Here is an 11,539-nt window from a genome sequence, read left to right as displayed (position 1 = left end):
AAGTTCTTAGAAACAAATTCTTCCATAGGCTCGCTGCAGTGCCCAGTGCAGTCTTCTAGCCTATTCGCCCTGTAAGGGGATCTCTGCAGAGGGAGCTGGATCCCAGCAGGCCTTGCGGGGTGACTCGGGATCGTCTCTGTGACGTGTAACACCCTCGCCTGGTAGAGGTTGGTGTGGTGAGGAAATCTGCTTTACTCTTTGTGAGGAAAACGAAGTAGAGAGGGAAGAGGCTGAGAAGGACTGGAAAGGGACTTTGGCAGGACTCAGTAGGGAGCTGAGGGGTGGACCTTTACTGGCGGCGGCGGCAGCAGCGGCATCGCCTGCGAGGCGGGCGGTTGACTAGGCCACAGCAGTCAGTCGGTTAACTAGGCCGCAGCAGCCATGGCGGTTGACTTTGGGGACCACGCCAGCGGGTTCCGCCATACCGAGGTGATCAGGTTCATCAACAATGAAGTCCTCCTGAACGGCGGCGGCCCAGGTTTCTACGTGGCCTTCCGCTCACGGCCCTGGAACGAAGTAGAGGACCGGCTTCGGGCCGTGGTGGCGGACCCGCAGGTGCCGCACGCCATCAAACGGGCCTGCGCCTGGAGCGCGCTGGCCTTGAGCGTGCGCGTGGGCGCAAGGCAGGGGGAGCAGCAGGCGCGCCGGGTCCGGAGGCTGCAGGAACAGGTAGAGGAGCGCGAGACCGCTGCCTGGGCCCTGGCCTCCGAGCTGCAGCGGCTGCGTGCGGACCGAGAGGAAGCGGCCACACAGTTGCGCTTCACGCGGACCGCCCTGCAGCAGGCGCTGTCGGAGTGCGATGTGCTTCGTGGGCGACTGCAGCAAGTGGAGAGGTCCGCCCAGGTCAACCCGCTGGCCCCTGAAACGCTGCCTGGGCCTCGAGCTGAGCAGTTTGGGACTGCAGCCTGGCCCCTGAACGCCGAGCAGCAGAGAGATGTGGTTGCCATGGGGCTTCCTAATAGGTTGTATTTTGAGGCCCAGGTGCCAGCCCCGGCAACTGTTCTTTACATGCCAGGACCTCCAGGTCCCTGCGCTCAGGCCATACAACCCCCTGTGCCGATGCCGGTGCCATACCCACTTCCATTCCATGCACCTCTCCCAGTGGGAATCCCTTTCTTGCCACCTCTGCCACCGACAGTAGTCATGGATGCAGAAGCTGCAGTAGTCCCGCTTCAGATGCCTCCTGTGGGGATTTATTCATCTGGTCCAAATGCTGCAGTGGGCTCCCAGGAGGAGGTGGCCCCACCATGGGACCAAAAGAGTTCTAGCCAGGAGGGAGGTCCTGAGACCCTCCAGAATACAGTTCCTGTGGGGAACATCGGAAACCTGAGCCAGGAAGGTCTAGAGAGAACTCAGGGGATGGTCCCCCCTGGAGATAGCTGGAGCCACAGCCAGGAAGAAGGTCTAGAGAAGGCCCAGGGCTTGGTCCCCCTTACGGAGAGCTGGAGCCAGGGCCAGAAAGAAGGTCCAGAAAAGGCCCAGGAGGTGGTCCCCTCTGGGGATAGCTGGAGTCAGGGCCAGAAAGAAGGTTCAGAAAAGGCCCAGGAGGTTGTCCCCTCTGAGGGTAGCTGGAACCAGGGCCAGGAAGAAGGTCCAGAAAAGGCCCAAGAGGTGTTCCCCTCTGGGGATAGCTGGAACCACAGCCAGAAAGAAGGTCCAGAGAAAGTCCAGGAGGTGGTCCCCTCTGGGGATAACTGGAGCCAGAGCCAGAAAGAAGGTCCAGAGAAAGTCCAGGGGATGGTCCCCTCTGGGGATAACTGGAGCCAGAGCCAGAAAGAAGGTCCAGAGAAGGCCCAGGAGATGGTCCCCTCCAGGGATAGCTGGGGCCAGAGTCAAGAAAAAGATCTAGAGAGTCCCCAGGGGGGACTCCTTGGGGATAGTTGGAAACTCAGCCAGGAAGATCCGGAGAAATCCCAGGAGGTGGTTACCCTTGGTGCCAGCCAGGAAGAAGATCCAGAGACTTCCCTGGAGATGGTATACCCGGGGGCCAGTGAGAGCCACAGCCAGGAAGAAAGTCCAGAAAGACCCCAAGGGATGGCCCCCTTTCGTGCCACCAGGGACAATGGTAAGGAAGAAGATCCAAGAGGACCCCAGGAGATGGTACCCCTGGGGGCCTGTGGGAGCCATAGCCAGGAAGAAGATCTAGAGAGGCCTCAGGAGGTGGTACCTCTAGGGGCCTGTGGGAGCCATAGCCAGGAAGAAGATCTAGAGAGGCCTCAGGAGGTGGTACCTCTGGGGGCCTGTGGGAGCCACAGCCAGGAAGAAGGTCTAAAAAAACCCCAAGTGATGGCCCCCCTTGGTGCCAGTAGGAGCAACAGCCAGGAAGAAGATCCAGAGGGGCCTCAGGAGGTGGTACCCCTGGGGGCCAGTGGGAGCCATAGCCAGGAAGAAGATCCAAAAATCCCCCAAGGGATGGCCCCCTTTGGTGCCAGTAGGAACAAGAGCCAGGAAGAAGATCCAGAGGGGCCTCAGGAGGTGGTACCCCTGGGGGCCAGTGGGAGCCATAGCCAGGAAGAAGATCCAAAAATCCCCCAAGGGATGGCCCCCTTTGGTGCCAGTAGGAACAAGAGCCAGGAAGAAGATCCAGAGGGGCCTCAGGAGATGGTATCCCTGGGAGCCAGTGGGAACCACAGCAAGGAAGAACATCCAGAAAGATCCCAAGGGATGGCCTCTTTGGGGGACAACCGTAGCCAAAGCCAGGAAGAAGACCTAGAGAGGCCCCAGGAGATCTCCCTAGGGGATGGCTGGAGCGAAGGTGTGAGGGAAAGCCCAAAGAAACAGCAGCCTCAGGGGCAGAAGGCCAAGCAACCCAAAGGGAAAAAAGCTTTGGATTTCCAGCACCAGGAGAAGTCTGTCTCAGGATGCAGTCCAGTGAATTGGGACTGCCCGTGGTGTAAGGCCATGAATTTTTCATGGCGTAAGGCCTGCTATAAATGCAAGAAAGTCTGTGTGGCAGGTGAGAGTAGAGGCCTGGACCCAGGACAAATTCACTGATTTCAAGAAGGTAAGAATGAAAACACTCCAAAGAAAAACCAATTTCCCAAGACCTTCTTCTGATCAAAAAGTAACTTATTTACTTCACAGAGAATGTGAAAACCAAAATTATTGTAGAGAAAATAAAAAAGTCCATTATTCCAATATTGAAACTAACAACTTTTCTATCATCGTGGGTACTACATATGTAAATACACACTCCTTTCTGGTTTCTTATTAGCATCCTTTTCCTGAAAATGCCATGACTTTGGCTGGGAACAGCCATGTGTTTTTTGACTTATAACTATATTGAATTTTTAGGAGCACTGCTCTTCCTTTAAAATGCTGTTATTCCTTTGTAATCCACAGTGTTCATGTTTGCTTCTTGTTTTTAAGTTTTATAGGTGAAGGCCTGTTTTTGTGCCTCTGAGCCTGCGGAACTTGTTTGTTGTTGAAGAAGCCGAACCCATCCCATTAGAAGATCTCCCAGGAGTCTAAAGAAATCACACCTTGATTCCAGCTGACCCACACCTCACTGAGACCCCCATTGGCTGTAACTTAGAAGAATGAGAGGAAGTCAGGGAAGAAGAGATGCTCTGGCACTCATTAGGGGGGAAAGGACAGCAAAACAATTTTGTTAGAATTTAATTTCTCTGTTAGGATTAATTTGAAAGAGTTGAAGGGGGTATTGTTGTATTAAATTCTATAGATGATAGTAAATTTGATTACATTTAATTCATTAAACAAATAGTTACTGTCTAGTATGTGTTAGGAACTAGACTTATATGTTAATACCTGGTGCACACATTATAACTTGATTTGGCGAGTTTGGTTAGATAACAGGAGAGAGCCTAATTTGGGATACAGAGTGTATCAGGAAGATGTCTCTGCCTTGCATACAGCACGACTTTCTAGTAAACCCAATTGAAATGACATCCAGATGTGTGTGTATTTAAAGATTTTATTTATTTATTTTTGAGAGAGCGAGATCACAAGGTGGGGCCAGGGGAGAAGCAAACTTCCCGCTGAGGAGGGAGCCAGATGTAGGGCTATATCCCAGGAAACTGGGATCGTGACCTGAGCTGAAGGCAGGTCACTAAGCCACCCAAGCACCTACATCCAGATATTTTTGCAGTTCCGGGAGTAACATCGGGGACTTTCATGAAAGGACTTGTGTCACTGAATTGCTCATCTCTCTGTTCACAAGTGAGACAAGTGAGCAGTGGCAGAGATCAGGAAAGTGGCTTCATGAAAGTGCAAGTGGGACTTTCCGATACTCTTGATTTCTTCCTTTTAGAGGGACAGCTCTCTTCCTCGTTGCCTGAAAGACTGTTGGGTGATTTCAAGACAGTACTTGAGGGAGTGTTGGCTATGCTCTCAAGCCCTCAGCTTTGGACCACCATCCTCTCAAGCTCCTTTCCAGTCAAGATGGGTGAAGAACAAAATGGATTCCAAGGGCGGACATCGTGCTGTGAATGGTGCTCCTCTTGGAAGACTGATTGGATTAAAAAAGAACTGGACTGGGGCAAGCCCTTTTGGGAATGCCCGGGGCCCCTTCTCTTCCATTTGGTGTGTTCCCTGCAGGCTCTCTGCTCCCCCGAGGCGGGTAGAGCCCAGTGGGTGGGAAGTTAGATGGTCTCCAGTCTAAACAAATGGTGTTCTTGAGATTCCCCCATGAAGTCCCAGCTCGCCAAGCTCAGCCTCTGTCAGAGGCTTCCTGGTTCTGATAATAAAGAGTGTGCACTTGTCCTCTGGGTCTTCTGTGTGGTGTGCATCTCGGGGCAGGTTTGCTCCGGGTCGTCAGTTTAAAGCCTCATCTTCCCACCATCTGACTGAAGCGAAGGGAAGTTCGATCTTATTCGCTGTTAGAGGGCCTCTCCTCTTCCAGTGAGTTACCCAAGGCTGGGAGTGGGGGAGCTTCTATGGGGCCTTCAATCCATTGTGACTGTCCCTGTTCCCCTCGCTGTCTGAGTCCACCTGGTCCCTGCTGCTCCTGGGCCCAAGGGTCATGAGAGGTGAGGTGGGGAGGGGGCTTCTGTCTAAGCTGAGAGCCCGGATGCCTGGTATCCTGGCTCCCTATGTGTACCATGAAACTATTTCCCTCAGGCCAAGTCTCCTAGAGGTCCAGTGAGAACGAATCTCCCTCCTATATTTCTGCATTGCAAGGTGCTGTCCCCTCCAATGCACAATCCAATCAAGGTGCACAGGATTCTGGAAAACATTCAGGTTTAGATGGCCTGTTAATAAGACAAATGTTCCCTGAGGTAAAGGGCGGGGTGGGGGTGTGTGGAACCTGGCTGCCTGCTAGGTGTAGGGTCAGGGGTGGGGCAGAGAACTGGCCCTACCTCACCAGCTTTCTCTCTCTCCTCAGTCCTGGTAATTGGGAGGACTTGCTCACTAGAGGGGAGCATTGTGGGGGAGGAGGACCATCAGGGATATCAACCTAAAGCTAGGTTTTCTGAGCGAGGGGTTGGTTTTGTGATACTCTTGCGTATGCTGATAGCTCCCTGGAATTTTGGGAAGATGATACATAGATAGGACTTGGGAATTTTCCAGTACAATCCACTTTGTACTAGCAGGTCACTAGATCTCACTATGGTTGCTTTATTTATGGTTTTGAAAAGACTCTGCTGTTTGTTGGCATGCCTTTAGGGCTGCATGAAAGCAGACTCACCCTGTGCGTGGCTTTTATATAGTGTAATATTATTACAGTCTTTCTGGGTTGACATTTTCCAAAACAACCTGAATCATTAAGGTTGTCAAATCACTACTTTTTTCTGAGACACATATACACAAGAAACAGTAGCAGTTTCTGAGGCAAGAACCTGGGCTTTGGGATTAGAGAGACCTGAGTTTCAGATACTTGTGATGCTATTCATTAGCTGTGTGACCCTCTACAAGTTACTGAACTTCCCTGAGCCCCACAAAAGTGGGTTGCTCCTTTCCCTACCCTCAGGGTTGTGGCTCTGGGTGCTGTGGTAATGAATACAAGGCATCTCTAATGATGGCAAGAGCTACCATTGAGTGCTTACTATATGCCAGATGCTCTAAGCACATTATCTTTTTTGGTGACTCTAAGGTAGGAAGAGGTACCCATATCAGCAGTTCTTCAAAGTGAGTATGAAGATTTTACAGATAGGGTAACTCAATATCCAAACTTGGGAACTGGTGAAGCCTGACTTCAGAATGAAATGTACCAGCTCTAATTCCTCTGCTTTTTCCATTATATTCCCATACTTAACCTTTTACCCTTACTGAGTAATACATTTGCATGTCACATGGGTTATCAATGCCTAAATCCAGTGACAGGATTGTAACAGAGAGACTTCGAGACATAGTAACAGTCTGGTGGTGGTCATGGTCATGCTGCTCTTTTAGAATTTCTCAAGCTTTGTGACATGTGCCCAGCTTGGCTGCCAGTGAGTAGGACCACTTACTATCTCCAGACTGTGGAACCAAGAGGTGCTGGCGGTAATTTAGGCAGTGGAGGCGATTTGTATTCCATTCAGCAGACTGGCCTTATGAAATGTTTATAAATAGCCGAGTTCAGTACTGTTAAGATAGAGCCCATCTTGACTGCTTATCTGAAGTCTGTCTGAATCACTCAGTTTTTGTTTTAAGTGGATAAGGGGCCAGCTGTAACAGCCTAATATATATGCACGTATACTGTTCAGCGAGGAAGCAGGGGGGAAAGGAGACTGCAAAAGCTTCCCGATTGGTGTTGCAAAATGGGGACTAGAATTGACTTTTTTAAAAAAATCATGGTACTAAATCTATGACAGAATGGCAAAGAAATACATAATTTCCTTATCGCATGCTTTGTAAAGTCTCAACACCGAATTGTGGCAGATTCTTATTATGTGGTGCAGGCATTGTGCATAGCGTCCGTGAGTGTTTTTCTCGCTTCTAGCACATGATAGAGTGAGGGTGTCCACTGGAACTAAGCCTCACATAAAATTAAGGATCCTGAAACAATCCTGGCCTGGGACCTTAGGAGGTTGCGGTTGAACAGATTTTTCTCATTGACAGTGCTTGTTCTTGGGCACTTGAGAGAAGTGTTCAAGACCACATGAGACAGGCATCGGAAACGCTGCCACACTGAGTATCTGTACCCCCAAGGGACCTAGTACAGTTCCTTGAGCACAACTTCCTATTGGGTTCATGCTGGAAGCACTCTATTCAATGAGCCTAAGAATCCCTCCAGTTGGTCAGATCCTGGCCCATCTAGCCCAACTTCCCTGGGCCATAAAGCAATTGTAAAAAAGGATCATATACTCTTCCTGGTGTCAGTTTTAGAGGGAAGAAGTGCCTGTAGAAATCCCTAGGTTTTTATTACTTTATAGATCAAACAAAGAGAATGCATGTAGAGAAGTCTTCGGATGTGCTGGGCACTGTGTTCGACAACATGGAAGTCATTACTATCGCCCTCTATAATCTCCTATTTGGTTAGAAGAAATATGACAAATATACTCCAAACAGTAGTTATCATCCTTTTCATCAATTATTCAATCATATTTTCTGGCCTGGAGATGTCAGTTTTCAAAAGATTCTGTGTCTCAAACAGCATTATTTAATATGTGATTATTCTCTCATTTAAAATTAAGAAAGCATGTATATCTCCAAGGTTCCCTCACACAAACTTGATATATTTCCACCTAAAAGCAGTCATTTGTCATATAAGTTTAGGATTTTTGTGGGGATTCAGTGAATATTATTATCACTATTATTATTACAGGCAGCCTAATCGCAGGCAAATGGACCATTTTCCTAGGCTCTTTGTGATAGTGACAATACCTTAGAGCCCATCATTAGTACCTTCTTAAACGTCTATGAATTTTGAGGATGCAAATTAGGAACAATTCTGTGGAAAGCTAGTAGTTTTAAAGCATGATAAATACGAGTAAGTGTTAAAGGATTAAAAAAATACATGTTCAGTATGTCTTTGGGGTTGCAAAGCTTCCATGGCAGTCAGATGGTTTCAGATTGTGCCCCCAGTCAACAGAAAAAGTTGCTGAGAAAGTTAACTTTGTTTTATTTTGAAATAATATGCAGTATTACAGCTTTACTTGTGACATTCTCCAGTTCTTTGCTTTTTATGTTTATATCTACTATTTTAGGTTTGATTCTTCATTCTATATATTACTTTACAAAAATAATTGCACACAAGGCAGAAACCTGTGATTATTTTTGTGGTAGGCAGCATTTAACCTTACCCCAGTGTTTATAAAGTGATGACAAAGAGCTCTCTGAGGGTTTCATCTCTAAGTCAAAGTTTTAGGATATTTAATCTCATTTATTTTTTGTTTGATATATATTTACTTTGATAATTTCAGTGACTGTATTGGTTTCAGGAAAGAAAAGGATTGAGCAAGGACTGAAAAGTTCATACCTTTACCACTACAATTCCTGATATTGTCTAGACAGTTTTGAATTTCAGGACATATATGACCTGCTTTGTAAAAGACTCATACCACTAAACTCCACACTGATCAATGTTTCTAGCATTTTTCGTAAAATATTTATCACTGAGAATAAAAAGAAAAATGATGCCAATGTCACATTTGTAACTACAAAATGCATTCAGAAATCTACTATTAACTGTTTTGTTTCCTGGGTTATAATATTTCCTTTGTGTCTACAAAACTGCTCAGGGACATGTTTATATAGTCCATTTCATCCTGTTCTTTCGCCAAATTTTGGTGTTCATAGGGTATAGATCAAAGTGGCCTTCCCTGTTTCAAAACATCAGAGGTTTCTTAAAACAATGTTCAGGCAAAAAAAAAAAAATGTATAGACAAAATAACAGTCTCTTGGACTTTAATCTTTTAGTTTAAGCTCTCTATTTTTGAACTTCCAAGAAAGAGAACAGATTTTTAGAAAGAAAGCTAGAGCCTCCTTTACAATGAAATGGTATTTTCTTGAGGTGCTATCAGACCCAGAGTGCCCCCACCCAGGACGAAAGGAAATAGAGGGAAGGTTCAGTAATGATCCAAAGGCAACTAGCTTGATGAAATCAGAAGGGTGACATGTTGTCAGGCGCCAAGATGTGGGATGAGAAGACTTGTTTCTATAAACCAAAATGAGGGAGACCACAGGACAGACGTTGGTAAACAACGAATGTGAAAGAAGGCAGCGTCAGAAATGATAGACTCCTTGAAGTAAATAAGAAGCCACACTCTCTGCAGAGGTAGAGAGAGGGGGAACAAAGGTGCTAATTAGGTCAGGTACTGTGCTAAGGTCGATGTGCCAAGAGGAATTCATCGTAGGTTCCAGTTACATCATGTATGTTATTTCATTTTATCTTCATGGGGAAAGATAAGGAAAAACCGGGCCAGAGTGGCCTTCATGTGGTTGAGTAAAAGGAGAAGGAGAAAAACTCCTTAATAAGATCTCATATGTGCATCCGGGCCAACCCGGGACAGAAGACACCCAGACCACGTGGTGTTCTGTTACTTCACTCTAATTTTTTTTAAAGTTTTTATTTTAATTCCAGTAGAGTTAACATACAGTGCTGTGTTAGTTTCTGGTGTACAACACAGTGATTCAGTGTTCTATTACTTTAGATGGATAAGCTGATGATCCAGGTTCCCGATCTGTAAGCCTGGGTGAACAGACCTTGACTCTGTAAGAGCCTCCAAGACATGCTAATCAATGAGGCCCAGGCTAAAGCAGTGTACCTGATCTCATAAAGCACATAGATAGGCAGAGACATGCTACAAGTCAGGGCATGAGAACAGTTGACACTTGAGGAGTATATGAAGAATATTCCAGAAGTCAAAATTACACCTGCTAGATAAGAGATTGAAGCCCAACCAATTCAGTGCAGTGACCTCAGAATTAAGGGTGGGAGACAGAAAAGGATATTAGTGAAACACACAGACTCTGAAGTCAGCAGCCTGTATTCAATTCCCAGGTGGGACACTGACCAATTGTGTTGCATTGAGCAGGCTACATAGACTCTCTGACTTTTGGCTTCCCCATTCGTAAAATGTAGGTAAATAGTGATAATAATAATAATAATAATAAGTTGCTTCATAAGGCTGTTGATAAAAATAAACGAGATAATACATGTAAAATGTTTAGGAGAAATGCCTAGAATGTAAGATGTGGTTAGCAAAGCTGAGCTATGATTCCAAGAACAAAACTTCAGAAGCAGGCAAGAGTTTTTTAGCTTGAATTAGGAAGTGTCCTCTAAGTCATGAAGGAGGTAAAACTAGGACAAGTACAAGGAACCATACGGGGCAGACAGAAAGATCAAGAACTTGCTGTCTCAGTGAGGTTGTGCAGGTTTAGAATAGAAGCTGAGTTAGATGTCCCGCTACTGTTCCCCCAGAAACCCATCCTTTACTCAGTCACAGCTCTTCTCTCTAACCTAAATACCTGCTACAGTGTCCATCGTACAGTAGGTGCCCATGATGTTGGCTGAAAGAATAAACATATTTGAAATAGCCTTAAGCACACACAACCCTGTCTCTGGCTTCTCGCTTACAAAACAAAGGGGCGTTAGAAAAATTAGCCTCATAGATAAACCCAGATATTTTCAAAAGGAGGTGCTCTTTTCAAGACATTTTTTTTCTTTTTCTCATTTTTGTAAAGGAAGTGAATTTTAGTAAGTGCCGTGAGAATGTGTAAAGTCACCATAGGTGCCAAATCATAACACTGTCACAGGAGAATTCACACCTATAGATGAGCTAGTTGAAGAACAAAGTTAGTTTTGAAAGGTTAGAGAAAAAGATTTTGAAATGTCAGATCCACTCTATAAAACTGACCACCCTTGGCATCATCCTTTTAATCTACCTGGGTTGGAGAAAAGCCTAGGGCATTTGAAATGAAGACAATTAGCACCTCAGACAGGGCATCCACATGCAAAATTCTGTCACCTCTCAGAGACCTCAGGAGGTGACAAGTCTAGATAAGAGGACACTTTCAACCTTGGCTGACAGTTTGTCAATGCTTTTATATTTGACTTAAATGGCATTTATATTTTAAAAGGTTGTAGTTTGCTTTAAACTGTGAAGCTCTCTTCCTCCACCTCATGATTTTTATTTCTTAGGTCATTTAAAAAACAACAAGAACAAAAATCTTTCCTCTATTGGGTGAGATTTGAGGAAACAGCTCTTGCTTCTTGCACACAAATGAGCTCAGTCCGTTTCCCGTCTGTTTCTCTGGAAAGTACTCTTGGCTTCTGTTTAAAGCACAAAATGAATGTTAAAGCTGAAAGTGGCTTTAAGGGTCATCTGGTTCAAGTCCATTTGGCAGATGGAGAAAGTAAGGCTCAGAAAGAGAAAGTGATTTCATGGTAAAACATGGAGTATAATTTGGCCCTCATAACTGCTGGATTAATCCTCCTTCCAATTTATTTTGCCATTCCAAAGGTGGGCCAGAGGCATGTACAACCAAGTGTGTATGTGTATGCATTTTTTCTCTTATTTTCTTTTGAGCACTAATTTCATTCATTCACTCACTCAACAAATATATTTAAGCATCTAATATGTGGTAGATGGGCATGCATGGCTGGCTCAGTCCACAGAGCGTGAGACTCTTGATCTTGGTGTTGGGAGTTCGA

The 11,539-nt window shown here is 45.9% G+C and overlaps 1 protein-coding gene across 1 annotated transcript; it reads left to right on the top strand.

Annotated features, from left to right (window-relative positions):
• Nucleotides 1-235: 235 nt before the first annotated feature.
• Nucleotides 236-3,641, top strand: TEX13D (TEX13 family member D). The gene is made up of 2 exons (XM_082716467.1): nt 236-3,004; nt 3,370-3,641. The coding sequence occupies exon 1, from the start codon at nt 382-384 to the stop codon at nt 2,992-2,994; it is 2,613 nt and encodes an 870-aa protein (XP_082572593.1). The 5' UTR covers nt 236-381; the 3' UTR covers nt 2,995-3,004; nt 3,370-3,641.
• Nucleotides 3,642-11,539: the final 7,898 nt, after the last annotated feature.

The sequence above is a fragment of the Mustela nivalis genome, assembly GCF_964662115.1.
Source record: "Mustela nivalis genome assembly, chromosome: X".
Classification (NCBI taxonomy): Eukaryota; Metazoa; Chordata; class Mammalia; order Carnivora; family Mustelidae; genus Mustela; species Mustela nivalis.
The sequence above is the reverse complement of the archived record's forward strand: the minus strand, read 5'-3'. Positions and strand labels throughout refer to the sequence as shown.

Bases quoted from the DNA above. Each gene is read 5' to 3' on its own strand.
- TEX13D (XM_082716467.1), top strand. From the start codon at position 382: ATGGCGGTTGACTTTGGGGACCACGCCAGCGGGTTCCGCCATACCGAG.